The 26654-nt window shown below is 49.6% G+C and overlaps 2 protein-coding genes across 4 annotated transcripts in view; both read right to left on the minus strand.

The window, feature by feature from the left end:
- Positions 1-12974: 12974 nt before the first annotated feature.
- On the minus strand, positions 12975-17242 carry TMEM42 (transmembrane protein 42). Its single transcript, XM_072721098.1, has 3 exons — positions 17014-17242; positions 14728-14874; positions 12975-14045 (listed from the first exon to the last, which is right to left on the minus strand). The coding sequence occupies exons 1-3, from the start codon at positions 17203-17205 to the stop codon at positions 13905-13907; spliced, it is 480 nt and encodes a 159-aa protein (XP_072577199.1). The 5' UTR covers positions 17206-17242; the 3' UTR covers positions 12975-13904.
- Positions 17243-19859: 2617 nt separating this feature from the next.
- The window catches only part of KIF15 (kinesin family member 15), a 79763-nt gene continuing 72968 nt past the window's right edge, over positions 19860-26654 (minus strand). For all 3 annotated transcript variants that reach the window (XM_072721100.1, XM_072721101.1, XM_072721099.1), the window contains 5 exons: positions 25641-25713; positions 24722-24759; positions 21089-21254; positions 20733-20864; positions 19860-20410 (listed from right to left, as the gene is read on the minus strand). In XM_072721100.1, coding sequence (XP_072577201.1) covers positions 20354-20410; positions 20733-20864; positions 21089-21254; positions 24722-24759; positions 25641-25713 — 466 coding nt within the window. In that variant the 3' untranslated portion in view covers positions 19860-20353. The remainder of the gene's footprint in view (positions 20411-20732; positions 20865-21088; positions 21255-24721; positions 24760-25640; positions 25714-26654) is intronic.

Raw genomic sequence — 26654 nt, forward strand, 5'->3', positions numbered from 1 at the left:
AGCTGGGCCAGCCTCTACCCGGGGCAGCCTGTGTCCCTGCCAGGAGCCTGTCTCCAGGCCTGGGGTGTCTCGGGGCCACCAGCGCTGGCAAGATGAGGTGGTGGGCGAGGCAGGAGGGCCGGAGGCCCCAAGTGGGGTGCCCCTTGGTCAGGAAGCCCCAAAGGCAGCTTGATTGCTGGGGAGCAGGGGATGGGGAGGACAGAAGGGTCTTGGGGGACCTGGGACTTGCTTGGCCTCAAGAGAGCTGGAGTGGAGAAGACGGAACTGACGCAGCAGATCCAGCAAATTCATAAACCAGCCAAGGGCCCCATCCCCTGTGGTTCCCAAGTGAGGCCTTCCTACAGAGGGAGGTGTGGCCCCTAAATGTAGATGGCCCTAGGGGCACCCCTAGCTAGGGGCCAGGGCGCCAGTCCAGGACTGCTTTTACACGCACCCCCAGCTGAATCCAGTGCAGAGGGTCCAGGGCCACGTTTTGAAAAATACTGGATTTCAGGAGCAATGGACACCTGCCTGCGGCTTGGACCAGTTTCTGAAAGGTTGGAGAGTCCGCACTGTGGAGTCTTGGGGCTGGGGGGGTCTGGCAACTGGGCTCCTGCTAGAAGATTCCTGGGAGAGGGAGGTGGGGGAGGGGGCTGCCCCTACCAGCCCAGCGTCTCTGGTGTCGCCCATCACTCAGGCACACGTCCTCGCTGAGGTTCTCGTGTCACCATCTGAATTGTAGCCTCTGGGTGCTGGGCTCCCCCTGGCTCTTGGCCCAGAAATGATGCGGGGGGCGGGGAGCGAGCAGCGACCGGGGGGCCAGGGGGCCTTTCCCCTCTCGTCCCTGGTGTCCTGTCTACCTGTGGTCAGGGGCCCGGAGAACACCCAGCACGGGCTGAGGGGCTGCCCCGGCACGGGATGGGGGGTGCAGGTCCAGGCCTGCCCCTCTGGGAGCTCCCTGACCAATACCCAGCAAGCACGTCCTGCACGTTCATCTGACACACACGTGGCAGGAGGAGGTGGGGAGGGGGAGGCATCCATGTCCACACCCAGTGGAACAAGGTGGTGCCAGCCCAGCCCTGGCCAGCCCGGCCACATCCCCGGGGCATAGCAGAACACACGGAGGCCATGGCCTGTCTAGACAGGCAGGGGGCACAGAGGGCCCAGGGCACCTACCCACCATGTGGCCTGGGACAGACGCCCACCTGTCTGGGCCTCTGTTTCCTCTTCTGTGAAATGGGAGCCTTAGAACACCTACCTTTGGGGTTGTTTCGCAGACGATATGTTTAGGCCTGTTTGGGGCATCTCCTGCTTTGGAATTAATTGGGAGTGGCCTGCATCTCTCAACCTCTGACGAGCCCCAGCTGGACAATCCTTCCACTTTATTGAAACCAGAGAAAGGGCAAAGCCCCTTAAATTCCTCTTTTAAAGCACTTACAACAAGCGCTTGTAAATCATGTAAAAATAAATTAGCAAAGGGCCCTAATTTAGACTTTTGATGTAATTTCTATAAAAGGCTGTAGAGGCAGGTACGGGATAAAGATGACACTTGTCACAAATCTCTGAACCGGTGGCCTGGGTTCCACCCCCAGCCCGCCCCCTCCTGGCCAGCATGGGATGGTTCTTTGCAAACCCCATCAGGCCTGGTGAAAGACAGTCACACCCCCTGTATCCTGAACAGTAAAGACAGCAGTTTGTTAGGTTGGGGCTTTACAACATGTCATGATTTCCAAGGCCTGTTTTGGACGCTGCTCAGTTTTAATTTATAAGGAGTCGCAAAAGACAGTGTGGCCCAGGCCTGTAGCGACCTCTCCCATCAGAGGGAGCAAAGGCCACCCCCAGGCCCTGGAGCAGCCAGAAGGAACGCAAATACATGGAAAAGAGGCGAAGGGTCTGGCTGAAGAGGGACATAGAGACTCTTAGCTCTGGGCCCTGCTGCCTCTCTGCTCCGGGCTGCAGAGTCCTCCTGTCCTCCTGTCCTGCCTTGTGGCCCCAGCCTTTTCGTGCCTCGTGCCTTCGGGACCCACCCATGCTGGCTATAGAGTAATTCAAGGAAGAGGAGGTGGAGTGATGCTGAGCCTCAAGGCTACTCACAGTTGCAAAAATCCCAAAGGATGATTCTCTCTTTTTTTTTTTTTTTAATTTTTATTTATTTATGATAGTCACAGAGAGAGAGAGAGAGAGGCAGAGACATAGGCAGAGGGAGAAGCAGGCTCCATGCACCGGGAGCCTGATGTGGGATTCGATCCCGGGTCTCCAGGATCGCGCCCTGGGCCAAAGGCAAGCGCCAAACCGCTGCACCACCCAGGGATCCCCCAAAGGATGATTCTCATTCCTGTGGAACAAAGCAAATTCCTCTTCCAGGTATGCTGGGCAGTGATGCACACCTCGTGCCTTGTGGAACCCCCTCTTCTAGAGTGTGTGCCGGACCTGGTGACTCGCTTCTAAAAAAAGAATGCAGGAGGCACCTAGGTGGCTCAGTTGGTTGAGCGACTGCCTTGGGCTCAGGTCATGATCTCGGGGTCCTGGGATCAAGTCCTGCATCAGGCTCCTTGCGTAGCAGGGAGCTTGCTTCTCCCTCTGCCTGCTGCTCCCCTTGCTTGTGCTCTCTCTCTCTCTCTCACTCTCTCTCTCTGACAAATAAAATATTAAGAAATAAAATTAAGAATGGAGGAAAAGGACAGCCCCGGTGGCGCAGCAGTTTGGCACTGCCTGCAGCCTGAGGTATGATCCTGGAGACCCAGGATCGAGTCCCACGTCGGGCTCCCTGCGTGGAGCCTGCTTCTCCCTCTCCCTCTGCCTGTGTCTCTGCCTCTCTCTCTGTGTGTCTATGAATAAATAAATAAAAATCTTTAAAAAAAAAAAAAAGAATGGAGGAAAAGCGATGGGATGTCACCTCTGAGGTTACAAGGGGCCTGCGGCCTCTGCCCTGGGTGATGCCAGCTGGCCGCCCTGGCTGCAGATGACACAGACACACGGTTGTGGTTTGAAAGCACTGCATGTTGGTGGTGGGGTAATATGTGGCACAGCAGCAGGTAACGAATACGCTAACTGCCCCATCAGGTTTCCCTGCCCGACGTCGGAGCCCTAGTTAGACAGCCCCGGCCAGCAGCCCCCCCGGGGGTCATGGATTCCTAGTGGACCAGCAGGCCCACAGAGGGCCACGTATCTCTAGCGGTGAAGGAGAAATAGTAACAGGGCGCCGGAGAGGGGAAGGTCGCAGGCCTCCAGCAGAGGACCTCCTAAAGCCAGCTGCGTTTCTGAGATTCCCAAACATGGGACCTCTTCTTTCATCACCTAAACTTGGATGTGACCCTTGCGACACCTGGGAGTTCTGGTTGCCCCTGCTTGGCTCACAGCTTGGTGGATGTCAGGAGGGAGCACTGCACCACCTTGCTGTGCAGCCTTGGGCTCCCGGCCGCATCTCTCTGGGCTGGTTTCCTCATCTCCAGAATGGGCAGTGGCTCAGCCCAGTGCGTCCCAAACTCCAACGCCAGCGAGACTGCCCTGGGAACAGCCTTCTAGCAGGCCCTGGCCGTGCCAAGCATTGCACTGGGTACTGGTTATGTGCTACTGAATCCTCATAATAACCCCTGAAAATGAGACGATGGAAACCCGGAGGGGTCAGAGTCTTGCCCAGAATCACAGAGCTTGAAAGGAAGTGGCCAGGTGCATTCAAGTCCACCTGCACCCCTGAGAACCAGGGCCCCCGGTCGCCGGCTCTGTCTGCCCATGGCCCAGGCTTCCTCAGTGTTTCTTTCTTTCTCCCAGGCCAGAAGGTGCCAGCATGGGGGCAAAGGGGAAGAAGCAGGCACTTCTTTCCATGGACATGGTGGGCTCTGTGCCTGGACCCCAGAGGTCAGGGTGGGGGCCCCGTGGTAATGCTACCAGCCACTAACTTGGGATGAGCAGGTGGGCCATGAGGGATCAGGAGCCCCCCGCCATTCACAGAGTGTCCCCTGTGTGCCAGGCACACACTCAGAGCCGCCCAGCACAGGGAGCATTTCAGACTCACCCAGCGATGAACACACGTCTGCCTACCACCCACGTGCAAACACGACCATATGGCTACAGTCTGGGTGGGCCCCGGGACAGCGTTCTCAGTGTGGCTGGGAGCCCCTGCGAGTCCAGAGGTCTGCAAGTATCTGCACGATAATCCCAAGACGCTCTTCGCCTCTCTGCTGTGATCCCCTCATAGGGTACAGGACAAGCTCGGTGATGCAGTTTCAGAGTCCACACTCCCGTCAACGTGAAGAAACTTGTAGCGCACGAGTATAGACTCAAACAAGGACATCCACCATCATCTGAAGAGCCTATGGAAATATTGGGGTCCCTGGGTGGCTCAGCGGTTCAGCGCCTGCCTTCAGCCCAGGGCGTGATCCTGGAGACCCGGGATCGAGTCCCCTGTCGGGCTCCCTGCATGGGGCCAGCTTCTCCCTCTGCCTGTGTCTCTACCTCTCTCTTTCTCTCTGTGTCCCTCATGAATAAATAAATAAAATATTTTTAAAAATAAAATCTTAAACAAAAAAAAGGAAATATGCCTGCCTTTTTCATCTATGTATCTGGCTGAAGGCAGATTTTCTTAATCTATTTCAACAACAACAACAACAACAACAACAAAATGCATCTCAACAATTGAATACAGAAGCAACTGGGGAAATCCGGCTGATTTCTACTAAGGCAGACATTGAGATTTACAGAAATGCAAAACAATGGCACTCTCTTCCCCACATTTTAGGCTTCCAAAAAATATAGCTCTTTTTCACAAAAATGTGTTATCTATGTAACGTGTGGAGAATGTAGGATTCTTCATTCAGAATAAAATAAATATTTTTTAAACTTCTCAGTTCAACTTTCCGAAATGGTAACCATTTGCAGATAGAAACGTCCTAACCACCGGCTGACCGGGGTCTCCAATAACCTGTAAGAGCGGAGAGGGGACCTGAGACCCAGCTGCCTGAGAACTTTCTGCTCTGGGCAAGCGGAGTTCCTGGGAGGACAGGGCCCCCAGTCCTGCACCCAGGAGCACCCCGGGCGGACTGTCCGCTCACCCAGCCCCAGGCCCCAGCGGCAGGGGGGAGGAGGACCGTGGGACCACTGGCAGCCCAGAGGCCGAGGCTGAGCCGGGAAGCCTCCAGGACAGGCTGGGTTCGGAACTCAGATCCGACTTGAAAACCTGCGCTCAGAACAATTATGGGCAAACGTGTGTTTCTTGACGACTTTGATGGGGTGACGGGGTGACGGGGTGACCTGGCACAGCGCTGTGGTTCAGAGCCCGGCTTGGGTAAGGAGCCTGAAACTCGCCGAGCCGCTGGGGGCGAGAACAAGGCAGCATCAGCATCGTGTGGCTCCTCACCTGCCCCCTGGCTCCTGGGACCCCGGGCCCAGCCCCCGAGCCCTGCAGCCTTTCCCCTGCCAGCTGTCTCCTGCTCCAGGGCCTGCAGACCTCCTGTCCCCCTGCTCTCCATGCCCTCCTCGGTCCCCCCACAAGGGAAGCAGGCCTCCATGTATGTCACATGTCCCCATCGGCCTTGTGATGTCTTCCAGGCAATCCGGGGAAACCAGCTTCACCTGTTTCTCCCACCTGGAGGCAGCAGATGCCACTGCCAACCCTGCCAGCTATTACAGGCCCTTTTTATTTATTTCTTATTTTTCAAATTTTTAAGGGTTTTACTTATTTATTTGAGAGAGAAAGAGAGAACATGAGTAAGGTGGGGGTACAGAGGGAGAAGCAGGCTCCCCACTGAGTGGAGAGCCCTACATAGGGCTTGATCCCAGGACCCTGGGATCATGACCTGAGCCGAAGGCAGAGGCTTAACCGACTGAGCCACCCAGCGCCCCTCGGAGTCCCTGTTTAAAACCATTGGTTCTAAAAAAAATTAAAAAATAAAAAATAGATAAATAAATAAAACCATTGGTTCTGGGATGCCTGGGTGGCTCAGTGGTTAAGCGTTGCCTTCGGCCCAGGGTGTGATCCTGGAGATCCGGGATCGAGTCCCACATCGGGCTCGCCACAGGGAGCCTGCTGCTCCCTCTGCCTGTGTTTCTGCCTCTCTCTGTCTCTCATGAATAAATAAATAAAATATTAAAAAAAAAAAAACTCGAAAACAACATTAAAGCAGCAAGACCGCACCCCCTTACCCACTACCTGTCATGAGAGCTAATAGATTTTCTGTCTGGTCCCCTGATTGCACTTGCACCCGTGTGTTTACCTCCCCGTGAGCCGAGATGAGCCATGTCCTATGGTCTTTGCGCCCCAAGTGTGGTACTTTCCCCCCGTGGCTGCTTGCCTCCACCCCACACAGCTGCGGCGGCAGCCCGCCTCAGGCAGAGGGCCCGCCCGCCCGCTGTCTCCTCTCCCTGCTCAGTCCCCTCCCAGCCCAGCCCTGCTCCTGGCTAAGGAACCGGGGCGTCTGAGGATGGAGGGCCCCCCACCCCGTGGGCCGGGCCCCGCCTCGTCCCTCGGTCCCCCATTCCATCCTCACTGTCCCCACATCATTCCTACATTCCTGGTGGGGAGACAGGATCAAGGAGGCGAGGGCACCCCTGACTCTGGCTGCTCTGGAAGGGCCAATCGGAACCCGCATGCTCTGCGCACCCACCACCCCCGCAGACCCCCACCAGCGGGACTCCAGGTGGGCCCAGGCCCGCGGGCCCGGATCGAGCAGCAGCCGCAGGTAAAGCACCTGCCCTTGGCACACCTTTGGTTGCCTGGAACACCGCAGCGAGGTGAGAAACGGCGTGCTCCTCTCTCAGGACGTCGGTGACAAGAACCTGCAGACCTGTCACAGCTCGGGCTCAGCACACAGGACCTGGGCTGATTGAGGACACCCCTCCGTGCAGCCCCTGAACTATGACGACATCCCAGGCTGGCCCTGCCGGGTCACGAACACACGCCCACAGGAAGGAGCCTGTGCTCCGCTGAGACCATGTGAAATCCAGCGAGTTTCTGACGCCGAGGCTGTGTTCCTCATTTGTGATTCCAGCCCAAAGCTGCGGGCTGGGGAGGCCCATCGCGGGGGCCCCGCATGCTCCTGCCAGCTCAGGCCACTCGGGACCCCGGAGGGATGTCAGGGTACCACCGGCATTCCAGAGTCACTGCAGTTCGCCACAGCGCACTGAGCCTGCCTCTCTCCCCCTCATCTTCCTCCTGGTCCGCACACGTTGGGAAGACCATCGGCTCATTAATGCAGCTGTCCCCCCAAAAGGGGTCGATCCTTTCCAGGCAGCTCACTGGGTAAATGAGCGGCACAAACAGTGACAGATTGTGTAAACCACATCCGCAGCATCTGACCTGAAGTCCTGGGTCTGGACTGAGTTCTCCGGGGCAGGGGGCTTCACGGCGGCGGCCACGCAGTGTCGGCCTATCCTGCCCGGTGCAGGTCCTGCTTGGGTGCCCGGACACTACAAACTCTGTGTCCAGAGGACCACGTGGATGGTACCTCTGGTGTGTGCCCCTGCCTCCCGTGACACCCGCTCTGCCCTGCAGGCTTTCAGATCAGCTTCAATTTTCTGGCCAGATTATACTGTGTCTCCATTGACGCCTTGGGCCTGGCGGGAAAAGGTTCATACAGAAACTTGAGGAAGCCACCCGGCTTTCAAGATAGATCCTCACGGCTAACAAGCTTGGTTTGAACCAGTCCCCATAGAGGCCATCACGGAGACCAATACCGCAGGCTGTCACCCTGTGTATACGGTCCTACTGAGACATGCGGACTTGGATGAAAAAGCCCAAAACAGGGCAGCCCAGGTGGCTTAGCGGTTTAGCACCGCCTTCAGCCCAGGTTGTGATCCTGGAGACCCGGGATCGAGTCCCACATCGGGCTCCCTGCATGCAGCCTGCTTCCCTCTCTGCCTGTGTCTCTGCCTCTCTTTCTCATGCTCTGTGTCTCTCATGAATAAATAAAATCTTAAAAAAAAAAAAGCCCAAAATACATATAATAGGACTTCTGGGAGGAGAAAATCAAGCATAAGGGAACAGTTGCATCAAAGTGATGATGCTGAGAACTTTCCAGAATAGATGAAAGACGTGACTTCTCTTATTTAGGAAACCAGTAAGATTCCAAACGGGATGGAGAGTAATAAATACCCACTGTAAAAATTACGACTCTCCCACCCCAGACCCTCAGACCCTCTCTCCAGAGGCAATGACTATGAAGCATCTTTCCAGTTTTCTCTACCACATTTACTTATTCACGGAGCTTTCTCAACATACTGATTCCGTACCTTGCTCTTTTCTTTTCCCCCTCTAAAACATACCCTGGAATTTATTTCTTAACCACCCTAGTAGTTCTCTTCAATGGTCACCACTGCCTCTGAGTGGGCGTGGAGATTGTTCCAAATCTTCTTGTATGCTACAAGACTTCCTTGCACCGATGTCTTTGCATTTGTGGGTGACGATATTTGGAACACACATCTTCCAAAGTCGAGCTGCTGTGTCACAAGGTATGTGCATCCTGAGTTTCAGTAAGTGTTGCCAAAGAGCCTTCCAGAGACTGCATCAGTGACTCATAGAGAAAGATGGGAAGATGTCTTTAAAAACCAGCCAACCAGCCAACAAAACCCTGCTTACTAAACTTTTCATCATGGCCAGTCTGATAAGAATAAAAAAAAGGGGGGCAATCTCATTGCTGTTTTGATTTTATTTCATTATCACCCCCATTACAAGGAAGACTGAGTATCATTTCCTAGACTACTCTCAGCTACCTAATACTGTCCACTCATCTTTTGGGATGTGGGTCATTTTCTTCCGACCCACAGGAACTCATTTTATACTTCAGAACAGCTTCTGCTTATTCATTCCGAGTCCTGCTACACATTTTTAAACTTCTATGTAGTCAATTTTTCTATCTTTCCCTTTGTTTCTAGGGGAAATATCTTCACTCCAAGATTACTTTTCACACTGCCACCATTTTCTTTTCTGCCTTACAGTTTCATCTCTGCCTTTTCTGGAATTTATTGGGTACAAAAGGCATGACGTTGGGACCCATGTCACGCCTTTATTTTGCTCTAAGTGCCAACCAGTTGCCTCAACATTGTGAATTGCACGATCTCTCTTCTGTGAACCTTTAACCACACCCCCCCCACCATGGCCTGGGTCCTTGGAATGTCCTGCCACCCTAAAGGTGCTGGGAAAACAAATGCAGTGCTGCTCAAGCGAATGCAGCATCAGCAGCACAGCACACCAGGCCACCGCAAGGCAAGCCATGATGTCCCCTGGGCAAGCCCAGCAGCACCAACCCACTCCCACCAACACCCCAACACTGGTGGGACATCTTCTGGAGGCGCGTTCTTTATTGGACAGATGTTGTGCAAGTATTTTCGGCCTTTGGCAGGCCTGCTGCTTCTCTCCTCACTGTGGTCTTAATACGCATTTCCCTATCATGGTGAAACTGAAGTTTTTTGAATGTTCATGAGCTGTTCGAGCTTCCTCTTTTTCTATGAATGATCGACTCGTGTGCTTTGCCCAATTTTCTTTTGAGGTGTAGTGTCTTTTCTTCATGATTTAAAGTCTGAGGAACGTTGAGAAAAGAACTTCTTTGAGTCCCTCCCACCACATCCAGCTGCCTTACCTGGCTCTGCGCACACACGGACCTCCTGACCTCTGTGAGAGTTAGATGTCTGCATCCCCGGCTAAAGCCGACCCTCACTTGTGCACCAGACTGTGGCTCAGGGGCTCCAGCTTATGCTCAGTGCTCAAAACAGTCCCCTTCCTTGCACCTTCTGTATCTCTGCTGATAGTTCACTGCCGTTAGCCTATATAAATATGCTATTTCTCCTCTCACAACCCAAAATAAAACAAAACAAAATGCCCTCTCTTGTCCCTGTCTTCTCTGCCACCCATTGCCCCTTCACAGAAAAACTCATGGCAGGAGTCTTCACCAATAACTGTGTCCAATCCCTCTTCCTGCCATTCTCTCCTTTCTGTTTTGTTTTCAATTGTGGACGAATACACATGACATAAAATTGACCAGTTTTATTTTTTTTTAAGATTTTATTTATTCACGAGAGGCAGACACAGGCAGAGGGAGAAGCAGGCTCCATGCAGGGAGCCAGATGTGGGACTTGATCCCAGGACTCCAGGAGGACGCCCTAGGCCAAAGGCAGGCGCTAAACTGCTGAGCCACCCAGGGAACCCCAAGCAAAATGTTTTCAAGGTTCCTCTTTCTTGGGGTGCCTGGGTGGCCCAGTCAGTTAAGCATCTGCCTTCAGCGCAGGTCTCAGTCTCGGGCCTGGGATCGAGCCCTGCATCAAGCTCTGCTCAGTCTGCTTCTCCCTCTGTGCTCCCTTTCTAAGAAATAAAATCTTTAAAAAAAGAAAAAAGATTCATCTTTGTTTGTAGCCTGTGTGTTAGATCTTCATTCCTTTTTAAGGCTGAATAATCTGTTGTATGTATATGCTACATGTTGTTTATCCATCCTTCTGCTGTTGGGACATTTGTTTCCACCTTCTGGTTATTGTAAATAATGTTGCTATGAACACTGGTATCCAAGTATCTGTTTGAGTCTCTGCTTTCAATTCTTTGGGGTATATACCTAGAGCAGGAATTGCTAGAATCATATAATTATTCAGCTTTTTGTGAAACTGCCAAACTATCTTCCCCAGTGGCTGTACCATTTTACACTCCAGCCAGCAATGCACAAGGGTTCCAGTTTCTCCACTCTCACCAATACTTGTCATTTTCTGTGGTTTGTTTTGCATTGTTGTTTTTATAGTAACCATCCTAATAGGTTTGAGGTGCTATCTTGTTGTGGAGCTCATGGAGCTTTTAAAAAAATAATTAATTAATTTATTTATTTGACACAGAGAGAGCACATGCAGGGGAAGCAGCAGAGGTAGGGATCCCTGGGTGGCGCAGCGGTTTGGCGCCTGCCTTTGGCCCAGGGCACGATCCTGGAGACCCGGGATCGAATCCCACATCGGGCTCCCAGCGCATGGAGCCTGCTTCTCCCTCTGCCTGTGTCTCTGCCTCTCTCTCTCTCTCTCTGTGTGACTATCATAAATAAATAAAAATTAAAAAATTAAAAAAAAAAAAAGGAAGCAGCAGAGGTAGAGAGAGAAGCAGGCTCCCTGCTGAGCAGAGAGCCCAAGTGGGGCGCAATCCTAGGATCCCAAGGTCATGACCTGAACTGAAGGCATCTGCTTCACTGACTGAGCTACCAGGTGCCCATCACTGTGGTTTACATTTGCATTTCCCTAATGACTAGTGATGCTGAGCATCTTTCACATACTTACTGGCCATTGTATATCTCCTTCAGAGAAATGTCTGTTCGTGTCCTTTACCTGTTTTTAAGTTGAATTTTTTTGTTGTTGAATTGTAGAAATTCTTTATATATTCTGGATATTAATCCTTTTTCAGATATATGATTTGCAAATATCTCCAATTCTTAGGTTATGGTACTCACTTTTTTTTTTTTTTTAAGATTTTATTTACTTATTTATGAGAGAGACATAGACAGAGGGAGAAGCAGGCTCCATGCAGGGAGCCTGACCTGGGACTCCAACCCGGGACCACAGGATCATGCCCTGAGCCAAATGCAGATGCTCAACCACTGAGCCACCCAGGCGTCCCATACTCTTTTGATGGTGTCCTTAGATTCACAAAAATTCTTAATTTTGATAAGATCCAATTTATTTCTCTTTTGCTGCCTGTGCTTTAGATTTCAAAAACTCATTGCCAAATTCAATGTTGTGAAGCTTTTACTGTTTTCTCCTAAGAGCTCATAGTTTCAGTTCTTATAATTTTAGGTCTCTGATTCATTTTGAGTTTTTTTTTTTTTTAAGATTTTATTTATTTATTCATGAGAGACACAGAAGGAGAAAGGCAGAGACCCAGGCAGAGGGAGAAGCAGGTTCCCCTCACGGAGCCCGATGTGCGACTCGATCCCTGGACCCCGGCATCATGCCCTGAACTTCATGAAGGCAGACACTCAACCAGTGAGCCACCCAGGTATCCCAAGTTTGTTTTCTATATGGTGAAAGGTAAGGGTCCAACTTCATTCTTTTGGATACATATATCCAGTTTCTCCGGCACCAACTGTTGAAAAGAACTGCCCTTTCCTGCTGAATGGTCTCTCACCCTTCTCAAAGGGCTTAGGTTCTCTATGCCGTACCACTGGTTCATATCTCTAGGCCAGTACTATATACTGTTTTCACTATGTATCTTTGCAGTAAGTTTTGGACTCAGGATGTGTAAGTCCTCTGACACTGTTCTTTCTAAAGACTGTTATGGCTCTTCAGGCACCCCTTGAGGGTTCCCACGAATTTTAGGATGAGGGATCCCTGGGTGGCGCAGCGGTTTAGCGCCTGCCTTTGGCCCAGGGCGCGATCCTGGAGACCCGGGATCGAATCCCACATCGGGCTCCCAGTGCGTGGAGCCTGCTCCTCCCTCTGCCTGTGTCTCTGCCTCTCTCTCTCTCTCTCTCTCTCTGTGACTATCATAAGTAAATAAAAATTAAAAAAAAAAAAAGAATTTTAGGATGGGCTTTCCTATTCTTGCAAAAAAACACCAAGCACAGAGGCAGGACTGGAAATACTAGACTTGAGAACTATTAAGATGCAGGTGTTTGGGGTAACTCTAGCATGGTGGATGAGGGGCTATTAAGGAGGCAGTAAGAGAGAAACTGGGGAGGTGAGCTAAGGCCAGATCCCAATCAGTAGGAGCCATGGAACAGTTTTCAGAAGCTCATCTGTCAGTTGTGCCATGAGTAACAGAGGAGGGCAGTGCAGGTGCTACTTGGACAGGGAGGAGGGGCCACCCTGGACACAGCCCTTGCCCCCCCACCCCCCAACCATCCGCTCCACTGCCTACTGGTTGCCAAGTTCTCCTCTATTGCATAGAACGTCTGAAGAAGACACAGAGGCGGTCAGCCTTGGGAGAGCTGAGCGGGTATCAAGACACCCAGGGGAACCCCCCACCCTCCCCTCAGAGAACTGGAGGTGAGCATCACACTTGAAGCTCCACACAAGGGAACGGGCAGGCAGCACACAGACCATTTTGAACTAGGAATTACATTCACACTGTGTAAGATACAAAAAAAAGTCACAGAGATCTGAGAAAACCCAAGGGCAGACAGGCCTCCAGGGAAAATGAGGGGGTGGGAGCAGCCTGGGCCGCTTTCCTTTCCTCAAGAGTAAGACAAAACTAGGTCCCCACAGTGAGGTCAAGCTCTCCTCCTCGAGTACCAAGAAAATGGACAGACCCTGCTGAATCTGAAGAGCGCCAGCCTGGGTGCCATCAGGACAGAACCGTGTGCTGGAGCTCGGGAGGTAGAGCAGCTGAGCCCCAGGCCTGGGGAGTGGGAAGGGGTGAGGGCAGCTATTAACTCCATTCCAAGAACTACAGCTCACTTGGGCTGCTCCCTCTCACTCCAAAAAATTAGGAAAGGAAAAAAAAAAAGTAAGGAAGCATTAAGATGCTGTACCTGCTATTTTAAAAAAAGAAGAAAAAAAAAGGATTTATTAATCCAGTTTCCCTTCCCTTGCCAAACTGCAGAAGCAAGACACAGGTATCCTGTACATCGGTGTCAGGAGTTGTCAGAAGGCTCCACTGAGAGCTGATCCCAATGTCCCATGACTGGCCTTTGTTCGGCCACAGGACTACAGGTAGTGTGGTCTCCAGTCTACGCACCCAGCACGCCAGGCCCAGGGTCTCCAGCGTCTGCCAAGGGCCACCGGGCAGGCCCAGGGTGTGAGGATCCAAAGCACCATGCAGGTGTCTCGAGAAGGCCTCAGGCAGGACTTGACCACACTTGTCCTTTCTCCTCCCAGAAGCCATGGCTGGCCGCCCGCAAGGTCAGAGGCCCGTTTCCCTCAGGAGCATCTCCCTCTGGCCGATGGTCAGGAGGCTGCACCCAGACCACCTGGGAAGCGGTCCCCACGCACCTGGCCACACTGTCACCCGTTGGGTCGTTGGGCCCCCGTTGCTACTGCTGCTTGTGTGCAGGGGCCTTCTCGCTGGGTGGCAGCTTCCTGTGGATCAGGCTGAGGCCGCAGAGGATGAGGAACACACCTCCCCACCACAGGACCTTCTGGTACTCTCCATACAACACAAAGCCCAGGAAGGCCTGTGGACAGAGACCACTGTGAGGCCACGCAGACACGTGCCCGCCGGACTCGACCTCAGCAAGTAGGCACCTCCTCACTCCCCCGGGGGCTGCCTGCCATCCTGGGGCAGGGGGAAAGGTCTGGAGCTGGAAACCCAGCTGTCACCTTCCGCAAGTCACTATTCATTTACGGCTCACCTGTGGGGGGCGGGGGGAGGGCTTCCTCATAGCCCTGGCCCCAAGCAAAGGGCACAGGGAAGAGTAGCAGAGGCCGGGCGCTCACGCCCAGCCCACAGCTGGTGCCTGGTGTTGGCTGACCCAAAGCAGCCTGCCAAGTCCTCCCTCCCTCAATGGCAGGGCTGACATCAGGCTATCAGAGGAAAGGGCGTCCACCCTCCATGTCTCATGCTCAAGGTCACAGACGCCTAGGAGTCAGCTTGCACGGAGGCTGCAGAGACCACAGGATGAGAGCTGCACCCTGGAAGGGCAGCAAGCACGCAGGCTTTTGGACAGCCGGATGTCACTCCCAGCTAGCTTGAGATTAGAGGAGCAGCCTGCAGGGGTCAAGCTACAGCCCAATCTCTGCTTCAGTTCCTGCCTTTAGTCCTGTCTGGGAGGGCGGGAGCTCCCTAACTCCCCCAGAGCCGCCCTCCCCCCAGGACCCAGGTGTGGGACAGGGGGACCGCACCCTCAGGTTACTCACCGAGCTGAGGATGTTTGAAAAAGTCACCGTGACAGATGCAATGGCCGAAGACATGGAGAAACTGAGGCCGCGGCTAAAGAACGTCCACATGAGAGAATTGGTGGTCGCCATCACGATAATGCCTAAGATGCGGAAGCCCACGTTCACCTGCAGAAGAAAGTGTCACTGCAGCCCCCCTCCCAGCACACCGAGCGGCTGATCAGCAGCAGCCGGATCCCACCACAGCCTGGGTGGGCGGTCCTCAGAGCTTTCCTGCACAGGACTTCACTTAATTCTGTGCTCCGCACACTCTTTTTACAGCAGAAATAAACTGAGACTTAGGTGGCCATTGCCCTTGGGCAGAGGGAAAAGCTAATCCATAACCAGTACTGTGTTCTGGGGACCACTCACTGGTGTCAAAGATCAGTGCCAGAGGGCCAAGCAGCTGCTAGTACGTAGAATAAGTAGACCAAGGGGGGAGCCCTCACTTCCGGGGGTGGGGTAAAGCATAACCGGCCGTGCCTCCTCCATTCTGTGCAGCCTACAGGACACTCAGGCCAGTCCCACTGGGCATTCTTTTTTTTTTTTTTTTTTAAGATTTTATTTATTCATTAGAGAGAGAGAGAGGCAGAGACACAGGCAGAGGGAGAAGCAGGCTCCATGCAGGGAGCCTGATGTGGTACTTGATCTGGGGTCTCCAGGATCATGCCCTGGGCTGAACCGTTGAGCCCCCCCGGGGCTGCCCACTGCTAGGCATTCTTGAACTTTAACTCTGTGCCAGGTGCTATGCCAAGTGTTTTAAGTGCATTCTCGTTTATTCCCTTAACTCCACTTTACAGAGAAAAGAACCTAAGACATTAGTAACTTGCCTAAAGCTGGTGGGAGCCATCAGGATTCAAACCCAGGCAGTGGCTCCACGCTTTCAACCAGGACACAGCACTACTTAGGGAAAACACCCTCTACTTGGCTAGTGATCCCAGACATCACTTAGAGTACTTGCAGCCTTTTTCTTTTTCTTTTATTTTTAAGTGAAAGCCTGGAGAGAAAAGGATCTTAAGCCTCCTGCGCAAAGAATATGCAGACCCCTTACTTGGTTTTGAATTAGAAAACTGCCTGCAGACATAGCTGCCTTCTTTGGGGTCATCTAAATATCATACTCTTTTTAAAAAATATATATATTTTATTTTAGGGACACCCGGGTGGCTCAGTGGTTGAGTTGAGCGTCTGCTTTTCACTCAGGACGCAATCCCCAGGTCCTGGGATCGAGTTCCGCATCAGGCTCCCCACAGGAGCCTGTTTTCCCTTTGCCTATATCTCTGCCTCTCTATCTCTCTGTGGCTCTCATGAATAAATAAAATACTTTATTTTTAAAGTAATCTCTACACCCAACGTGGGGCTCAAAGTCACAACCCTGAGACCAAGAGGTGCATGCTCTGACTGAGCCAACCAGGAGCCCCTCATACTCATTTCTTGTAACTGTTGAGTAGTGTCTTAAAGGGTGTCTTTGTAGAATTTTCACGAAGGCATTGCATGCACCGATGGCAGCCTGCTTATATAGTCAGGAAGGCCTGGTGCACAAAAGAAGACTAAGAAACCTCATGGTTCAGTCTCTCATCTTCCTTTGGACCACTTGAAGAGTTTATACCCAACAGGACACTAAGGTCAAGCAAGGTGGACCTCACTGGATCAGCCCTAAATAGGCGACCCCCAAAGACCCAGTCTGTCCACGGTCCAGGTCAAACCGAACCCCGGGGCGCAGGTGCAGACGCGGGCCTAGGGCCTAGGACTGGCGAGGAGAGGGGCAGCTCAGTCCTCAGCAAGGATGCAGGAGGGGGGCGGGGAGATACCCACAGTGCTTCCCCGTCCTCTCTTCGGCCTCTGTGCCCCAAAGCACCAACGACCCGGCAGCAGGGTATGCCGCTCAAAGCCCTCGTTAATTAGGGGCCAGAGAGATGGGCACCAGGCTTCCCACCTGGAGTCACGTGGAGGGCAAGGTTCGGGCATGAGGGCTTACAGTGAGAGGCAGGGCGGGTGTAGGGGACGGACCAGCCCCACGCAGGACAGACGCGAGGGCGCACGGCAGGCCCCGGTGGAGGAGGCTCGGGTCTCCTACCGCCTACACTGCGCGACGACTCGCGGGCCTTAAAGGGAGGGACGCCCGCCCGCCTCTGCTGACCGCGGCGGCCGGGGCGACCAGACCTGCGGGCGTGAGGCTTCGCCCTGGGTTCCCTGCCCCCGCCCCTCCGCGCCCCTCCGCCCCCCCCCCCCCCCCCCCCCCGCTGGCCGCAGCGGCGCCCCGGGCTCGACCTCGCTGCCGAAGGCCAGCTTGGCGGAGGCGGCGGCCAGCGCCCCGAACGCGCCGGCGCACATGCAGTTGAACACGCCCCAGAAGCGGCGCCGCATCGCGCCGGCCTGGAGGTGCGGGGGGAACTCCGCGGCGGCGTCGGGGTAGGCGGCGGGGCACACCGCACCGCCCGGGGCCTGCGGCCTCTCGGCCATAGCGCCCGCCGCCGTCTCTCCAGGGCGCGGCGCCCCCGCCACCGGCAGGGCAGAGCGCGCGCCGCGATTGGGCGGCGGCCTCACGTGACGCGGTGCCCACGTGAGCAGGGAGGCCAATCCGGGGGCGGAGAGGGCCCCCGAGGGGCGGGGCCGAGCTCCGGGGCCTCCGAGGGGCGAGGGGGCTTAGGTTTCCCGGGGAGACGTCTGGGGCTGGCGTGTGAGTCCCGGGCCGCGCCCCTGTGGTCGCCGCTGCAGAATTAAAACTGCCCGGGACTCGGCAGTTGCAGTCCTTGCCACTGAGTGTGCCCCGCATCCTTTTCCTCTGGGAGTTTGTTTGCAATGCCGAACCCCAGACCCTGCCCAACACCCCTTGATCAGAATCTTGCATTCCAACAAGCCCGGCCGGGGATTCACCTGCATCCTCCAGTTTGGGGATCCGCGAAGGGGGAAGCCGCCCCAGCAGAGGGCGCCGGAGACCTCTGTGCTCAGCCGGGAGGCGGGTAGGGTTTAGTCCGCTCCCAAGGCCAGGACTCACGCTCCTTCTCATTTCCTATGCACTTAAATGCTTAAAATCTATTTTTTTATTTGCCTATTTATTTTTGCTTAAAGTATTTTTTGTAAAACGCAGTACACGTCTTTCAAAGTTTAGTGCTGGGAGTGTATAAAGGACTATTTCCACTCTCCAGGAAAATCATTATTAGAGTACTTTCCGTCTATGCAGTTTTATATGTAGCACACGTTAGAAAGTAGTTTACATAGTCTGTATGGGTCTTTTTCTTTTAGTATGATTTCACCCTGAACTGTCGAGCAGCATTTTCTTTCCATTTGGAAAGTTTTTGAAGTCCTTCCTTACGACCTCTCTCACAGGGTGTTTTCGTGGCTCAAATTAAAGCATGGATAGCCTGACAACGGCTCTTTATAGGCTGAATTATGTTCCCCCCCCCCCCCCGAAAAGACAGGTTTGTCTTAATCCTCCACACCAGTGAATGTGACCTTACTCAGAAAGGGAGCCAACTGCAGATACGATTAGCGTGAGCCCTACCCCGACTAGCGTCCTTCTAGGAGGCCGTGTGACCACGGAGGTATGTGTCTCTCTTTAGCCAAGGAGTGCCAAGGTCTGTCAGTGCTGCAAGCTAAGAGAAACACCTCGAACAGTTGCTCCCCAGGACCCTCAGAGAGAATGGCCTTGCCAACACCTTGATTCTGGACTTCTAGCCTCCAGAAACTGTGAGAGAATATGTCTCTAGCCTCCCCAGCTCATGGTCCTTTGTTCTGGCAGGTCCCAGACACTCCCACAGGTGGGTAAGACCCCAGTCTCTTTAGTACCAGCCTCAAGCAGAGACAGGCAGTGGGAGAAGCCGACTTGCTGTGAGGAGCTGGATGCAGGACTTGATCCCAGGACCAAGAGTCCCATACTCCACCATCAGGGCTGCCAGGTGCTCCCTAGAGTGTGATTTTTAGTTCCTTTTTTGTTTCTGGCTCTTAGGGATTTATTTATTACTCCTTGAGAACTCAATTCTGCATTACTTTTTTTTTTTTTTTTAATTTTATTGATTTATTCATGAGAGACACAGAGAGAAGAGGCAGAGAAACAGGCAGAGGGAGAAGCAGGCTCCCTGCAGGGAGCCCGATGCAAGACTCCATCCCAGGACTCCAGGATCACACCCTGAGCCAAAGGCAGATGCTCAACCGCTGAGCCACCCAGGTGCCCCACCCTGCATTACTTTTTAAAATGGTCTTTCCTCTATTTTTTTGAGGTATAATCTACAATCCATCAAATGAAACCATTTTGAATACATTTTAGTTTTTAGTAAATTCATAGAGCTAAATGTGTGTTAAGGGACACCACAAACCAAAACATTTCTACCACATTAAAAAGCTCCCATTACACCCATATGGTCACTCACTCCCACCCTCAGGCACAAGCAACCAATGATTTGCTTTCCATCTCTCCATAATTTTGCCCTTTCTGGACACTTCACATTATGTGGAATCATACAGTATGTGGTCTTTGGGGTCTGGCTTCTTTCATTTTCTGTGTTGAGGGAGGTCCATCCACATCGTAGCATGTCAGTTTGCCTCTTTCGGATTGCCAAGTATAGTGTCCTGTCATGTGTAAGCAACGCTCAGTATCCTTAGGCATTAGGAGAACGTAAGTGATAAGCTATTATGGGGATGGCTGCGGTAAAACAGTCCCTGACAGTCACTGGAGCTGAGGAGGATCTGGAGAAACCGAACCCCCTGCTGGCGGGAACGGGGATGGTGAAGCCCAACAGCACATCTGGAAGTGAGGCAGGATCTTCAAGAGTTAAACACAAGCTTACTGGCAATTCTACTCCTAGGTTTCTACTCAAGACATAGGAAACACAGTCCCCAAGACTGGTGCACAAATGTTTACAGCAGCATTATTCAAAATAACTCCAAATTGCCAATAGCTCAGATGGCCCTCAAATGTGGCCCGTCCACACAAAGGAACAGGATTCACAAAGAGAAGGAACAAAATGTCAACACAGAGAAGTTCCTTGAGGGCAGGAGGCTTTGTTTTCTTTGTTCACAGATGACCCGCGGGTAAGAGGTGCTCATGAAGTGGATGCTGAATAAACAAGTCTTTCATTTGGCTCTCTCAAGTGAACAATTAAATCACTTCATTGAACTTTATTTTCAAGGAATTTTATTAATTTTGAAAAATGCAAGAATACAAAAATAATCTATATTAACATGTGTGCCTTTCGCACGTGCTACGCATTCAGTCATGTTATGAAATCACCTCATATTGTTAGAGCTTCTGACATAAGACGCAAAGGAGATTATAGTAGGTAGTATCTAAGGAAAAAACATAACCTGGCCAACATCCACTGCAACCTTAGCTACCGGCTTTTATTTTAAAAAGGCAAAAGGTTTTCCCAGTATTTACAATTGATTTAAAACTTTGAAGTGGGGTGGTAACTTCAAAATAGTAGACTGCCGACTGTTACAGGGTGAGTTTGGTTCAGAACGTTCATCAGAAACTTGGGGGTCAGCCCCCAGTGTCACGTATGGAGTTAGTACTTATGCTCCTTAATTCAGCTATTAGATGCGCAGGGTAGGGCTTACTTTTGCAAGAGGAAAGAAAGTCTCCAAAAAGGTGATGACCAAGATCTTTTATGATTCATTCCTTTTTTTTTTCTTTTAAAAATACATTTTCAGCACGCAACTTTTCTGTCTCCTGAGAAATTAAAAAAAAAAAAAAATTAAGGCTCTAATGCTTACAGGAAGTTATTCTCTGTACTCATTGTTATATTTTAAATTAAGACCACAATTTTCAATTTGTAAACTACATGTAACATTAAACAAGAATCTGCTATACAAAAGCATGACAAAGGATTGAATTACGCTCAGAATAATGATGACTGATTTTTTTTTTTTTTTTATAATTCAGTAAGGAGTTCCCTGAAGAAAGCATTAAGTGATTCGATAATTAAACTTTAATGAAACAATCATTCTAAAACCAGACTGAGTTTACCTAGAACACTAGGTCCAGAGCTTACCTCAGCAAGCCGGACGTTCTCCTTCTTCAGCCGCACCACGTACTGAATCTTCTGGTGTAGGTTCTGGTGACCGACCAACTTCCCATTTTCCTCAGCAAGACACTCCACCTGCTTCCTTAACATTTCCATCTCCTGCAGGCAAATCAGTGCAGGGAGGGGAAAATGAGCTGCTCTTAATTTTCCTTTTACAATAACATCATTTCCCCCCGTCCAAGAGCATGGGGCGTGAGAAAGCCCAGGCTCCCGGCTTTGGGGGCCATACATCCCTGTACATGCCAGAGCAACTCTGAACCACCGGACACCCAATCCCAGACATGGCCTATGTACATGACAAAAGAACCAACACACAAATGCACCTGGAATATTCTCTCCTTTTCTTCATACACTTCTTCTAGCTTTGATCTCAGTTGCTCCTTTTCTTGGAACGCTTTGGATTCCAAAGTTCTGGTTCGTTCAACTTCCTCAGCCATCCTAAGGCAGTCCATCTCTTGGTTCTGAAGAGCACTCTGGACTTCTTCTAGGCTGTAACAACAAATATCGCTTTCTGGAATCCCAAAGGAACATAATTACCACAATATTCAAATGAGACATGTTTTACCCAAGCCCAGAATTTTGATTTGAAAGCGTCACTAGTTTAAAAAAAAAAAAAAAAGAAAAGAAAAAAAAGAAAGCGTCACTAGTATTCAGCCCTCCCCTACTGATGGCAGAGGGAGAGAGCAAGGGATGCAGATAAGCTTCTTTTGTTATTTTATCCAAGACTTTCATTTTGGAAAACTTGTCAAAACTTTTTTTAAATAATAAAAATTGAGAATTGGAACTTTGGAGCAAATGTAATTTAAGAAAGATATTTTACAGCATCTGGAATAGAAGGATTATTTAATGACACCATACTCAGAATTTCATATACCACTTAAGGCAAACTAATTTCAGGAGCAGTGTTTTCAGACTACATTCCATGGAACCTCAGAACAGTGTGGGGAGGAGGGCACTGATGTTCTAATTCATTTGGAGCTGTTCTGTTGTCTTGGGTACTTTGCTTTAGTTTGATGAAAAGGTTCTGGGACATGAGAAACCTTGCTGCTGCTTATTCAACAGCCATTCCCTTGCTGCTTTTCTGCTTATAAAAACTCATTTTGAAAAAAACAACAACAACAACTCATTTTGTGGGAAAAGGAAAAAAGGAGAAGCACACTCAGTTCTTGAGAGGGTTGGTAAAACAAAAACAAAAACAAAAAAAAACTAGTCTATGCTAAGCACGATTTCTCCACCTTGCTGCCAGATCCTAGTTTCCTCAGCTTGCCAGAGGTGTGTTAATTCTGGCCACAAAGCACAGGCTGATTCTTGGGGGCTACTAGGAGTTCTTTTCCCCTGACAAAAGAAAGCCCTTTTGAACTCACCTCACCACAAACTGATCCTCTTATTTATGACATTTGGGGCTATGGCAGCCATCTTATGGCCAAGAGGCCACAAGCAAGACTGCCTAAAGCAGAGTGGGAAGGATATGGGTCCCTGATGGCATCATTGAGCCATCAATGCGCTTCCAGACCTCTTGTAATATGAAATTAAACATCTCCTGCTTTTTAAAAGCATCTTCACATACACAAATAGATAATATGATGGTGAAAATCACTGCTGTAGGTTGGAACCAATAAAACTGGGTATGCCACTTTCTTGTGTGTGCTTCACTTGCCCACAGTGTGAGGTCTTATATCTTCTAGGGACAGTATCACTGGAGACTCTTGGTTACTAGACTATGAAATAAATTACATGCCAACTTAGCTTTTATTCTTTTTGTTAGGAAGTTTAAAATGGCTACTATTTCTAAAATTGCTGTAATTCAACAAAAATCAGATAGCTGCATTCTCATAGAGCCTGTAAGTAATCCACATTTTTATCCCAGCTCTACGATACCTATCTAGGAGCCAGTCCCTAAACTGCTTGTATTAGATCAAAGTACGGAACAAGCTCTGTTCCATATCTATACTCTGATGCTATAAAGCAAATGAGCAGGTAATAAATCTTTTACAAGATAGGTGATCTTTGTCAGCTGGTCATTAAAAAGAATTTTTGATGACAGATCACAATGTAATTTTGGACATACTAACTTGGATGGAGTTCAAATAACTGCATGACAGGACTCTAATAAAATTCCTTCTGTTGCCATTTACTTACTTTGTGAGTAAGATTTCTCAGCACTTATAGGTATAAAAACAAAAAGCAGGAAAAAAAGTGCTACTGAATAATGTCTCATTCCAGAATTAAGTATAACAGAATAATGAGTAATTGAAGCAAAAGCATTAAGATAAAATGCACTGGGAGATGCATTTCCACTTAAGTTTTACTATGTATGATAATTTATAAAAACTTATAATAAATCAAGGACACTGTAATGAAAACTCAATCCAGAAAAAATATAGCATTAGAGCCAGCCATATGAATACAAATTACTTTTATGATACAAGAAACGTTTACAAATTATTTCCCATTCGTATACATATTTTTGTTGCCAAGTTCCATGATAGGGCAAATTAGCAAAAATTTCCCAGACATATATAAAATTAGGTTATAATTTTGTGTAAGTATGGAACAGAATTTGAAAGGCAAAAGGAACAATGTATAATTTTAGGTGTGGGAATTTGCTCCTGTATTGTTCAATGGGTAGAAAGTATCAAGTAAGTTGGATACTTTTAAGAGAACACCACCAGAGCTTTATCTCAGTGGCCAGTTCAAGGTGAGAGTTTTCAGAAGACAATTGCCAGAACAAAAGTGGGGATATGTCAGAAGTGGGATTCAAACCACATCTCCATGCAGAGACCAGAAATCCCAGCCACAAGCAGGAGCCTGAGTCTGGTACTTTAGACCATTTGGCCATCCTGACACCAAGAACTTTCTTCCTAAATGGCATACGTTCAGTATGTGGGAAATTCTACTCTTTGCTTCAATGTAAAATTTCAATGAGAAATTTTAGACATAAAGTCAACTCCAAAAATGTGCCTGAGGGTCTATGGTGTTTCAGAATTCTTTTCAGAATTAACAAGTGAAAATGTTTGAGGACCCTCTGTTCCAGATGAATATCTATTCAGAGTGCACCATCTTTCTTTTTTTTTTTTTTTTAATTTTTTTTTTAATTTTTATTTATTTATGATAGTCACAGAGAGAGAGAGAGAGGCAGAGACACAGGCAGAGGGAGAAGCAGGCTCCATGCACCGGGAGCCCGATGTGGGATTCGATCCTGGGTCTCCAGGATCGCGCCCTGGGCTAAAGGCAGGTGCCAAACAGCTGCGCCACTCAGGGATCCCTCAGAGTGCACCATCTTTCTAATGTTTGTTAATACCAACCAGTTTGCTTATTTTGAACCTGAGAGAAAACAGTATATCTTGCTCATCCAAGAATGAGGCAGTTTGTAAGTTTATACAAATTAATATGAAAACAAGATGAAAAAAAAAAAAAAAAACTAGATGAATGAATTAGAATCCTGTTTACAGAACACATGTAAAGAGACCCAAGTCAAGACCAGAGGCATTCAATGAGAGAAGGACTATTATTATATGGTTTCACTCATACAGGGAATATAAGAAATAGTGAAAGGAAAGGAGGAAAATGAGTGGGAAAAATTAGAGAGGGTGACAAAACATGAGAGACTCCTAACTCTGGGAAACGAACAAGGGGAAGTGGAAGGGGAGGCGGGCGGGGGGATGGGGTGACTGGGTGACAGGCACTGAGGACACTTGACGGGATGAGCACTGGGTGTTATACTGTGTGTTGGCAAATTCAATCGAACTTCAATAAAATATGTGTGTCTGTGTGTGTATATCAGAGGCAATCAAGAGTATTGATTTATGGGTCTCAGGTGGGCCTAAAGGTTTTAAATCAGAAGAGACCAGAGAAAGGAAAGGAGTTAACTTACCTTGTGGATATAGTATTTCTTCCCTTAGAGGAGAAGAAAGAAAAGGCCTATAAGAACTTGAATTACAAAATAGTGCACTTACTTTGCTTTCATTTTCAACATTTCTTCAACTAATTTATTCTGTAATAAGATAAAAAGAAAAAGATGGCTTAAGTTTTTGCCACTGCTAAGAAAAAGATTAAGAGCCAGCAGTCCATTCTCCCTCATGGTAATGAGATCAATTAAACCAACATCCTCTTCCATAGTTCCAATGGTGCACTCATAAAGGGGGTGCCTGTCTTCAAGACTTCACATGCCAGGCCCTGTGAGGGCTCCCATGGGCACCCTATACCTGCTTCTATTCTTTTTATATTTTTAATATTTTATTTATTTATTCATCACACACACACACACACACACACACACACACACACACACACACAGAAGCAGAGACACAGGCAGGGGGAGAAGCAGGCTCCATGCAGGGAGCCCGACATGGGACTCAATCCCGGGTCTCCAGGATCACACCCCGAGCTGAAGGCAGAGCTAACCCGCTTAGCCACCCGGGCTGCCCCTACCTGCTTCTATTCTAAATGGATAACTCGGGGATCCCTGGGTGGCTCAGTGGTTTAATGCCGCCTTCAGCCCAGGGCATGATCCTGGAGACCCAGGATCGAGTCCCACGTCGGGCTCCCTGCATGGAGCGTGCTTCTCCCTCTGCTGTGTCTCTGCCTTTCTCTGTGTGTCTCATGAATAAATAAATAAATAATTAATTAAAAAAATAAAATAATAAATGGACAACTCTGCGTAAGGGTGCCAGCAGAAGGGTGACCACTGAAACATGAAGACAAATTCACTCATAATTACCAGCAAGGTCTAAATACTGATGATAAATATCAAACTAATAGTAGGGATACAGAAGGGACAGAAATTTCCAAAGTCAAATGGTTTCTAAAACATATAACCACAAATGCATTTCTCAGACAGGAAACACAACTATTATATTAAGAAAAAAAAAGTACTTTAGCAAGTCTTTCTTTGATCATTTCTTCTTGTTCATTCTTCAGCTGTTGATGATCTGGATGATTCTGTTCACTACAGAGATGCGAAACGGAGAATGGGGAAACTCAGTTAGGCATATTCAAATATCAATTTCCTATGTGTCATAGGCAGCAATGCCAAGTTAGGCAATGAAAAGCTAACTCTGGTGATTAGGCCATCAAAATTATTTGCACAGTTCACAAATGTGACTGATATAAGGGGATGAAATCAGGCATCTCCCCTGAATTCACGATGCCTCCCATACAAAAATGAGATGAACAGAGCTGGGAAATCCAGTCAAGGCTTGGTGGGAAATAAAGTAGAAATTTAGCCAAGAGTGGTACCATATGAAGATCAAATGTGAGCAAAAGGGGGCTGAGACACAGGCAGTTCAGAAGCCTGGTGATCAGCTGGGAGGGGGCATCTCTGGAATGGGGAGGGTTCCTTAGGCCAGCCTAACACATGGAGCCCCAATGCCCCCTCTGCTTGGATCCAGGGTCAGCTGGCAATTTTCTGATGGCACTCTGCTGTCCCATGTATGCTGACACCAGGAAAGGGATTCCCTGAGCAACGGATATAAATCTCTTCATGGAAAAGGAACATTCCTCTAAATAAAGGAAATCACATTCTAGATGATGCCTCAGTATCACAAATCTGATTAATGGGAGTCCATCTCTGTGAGCTTGACCAGGATAGGATCCTGAATTGAGTTTCTGTGGGTAGCCCCTACACCAGGGGGACAACCCCCAAGCAGAACCTGCCTGAATGCCACAGGCTCCTCTAGAAATATCTCTCACTGATGAGCAAAAGATCGTTTCTTGAAGGAAAATAGAAGCTCCAGTAGTTTCTTTCACTTAATGAATCTGGCAGCCTAGACAGAAATGGTAATGAGACCTCAGTGAGGAAAATGCTTGAAACCATTAGAGAAGTGTTTTCTATGTTCTTTTTTTTTTTTTCCTATGTTCTAATCCAAAAGTGGGTAAGTTTTTTCTGAT

Source organism: Vulpes vulpes, chromosome 9 (genome assembly GCF_048418805.1).
Source record: "Vulpes vulpes isolate BD-2025 chromosome 9, VulVul3, whole genome shotgun sequence".
NCBI classification, from domain to species: domain Eukaryota; kingdom Metazoa; phylum Chordata; class Mammalia; order Carnivora; family Canidae; genus Vulpes; species Vulpes vulpes.

What these genes read in the sequence shown, in the direction of transcription:
- TMEM42 (XM_072721098.1), bottom strand. Translation starts at nt 17,205, where the DNA reads ATGGCCGAGAGGCCGCAGGCCCCGGGCGGTGCGGTGTGCCCCGCCGCC. An exon ending in AGCTGGCCTTCGGCAGCGAG is followed by an intron (nt 14,875 to 17,013) that starts GTCGAGCCCGGG and finishes TTTCTTCTGCAG; the next exon opens with GTGAACGTGGGCTTCCGCAT. An exon ending in TTTCAAACATCCTCAGCTCG is followed by an intron (nt 14,046 to 14,727) that starts GTGAGTAACCTG and finishes CTCTGTCCACAG; the next exon opens with GCCTTCCTGGGCTTTGTGTT.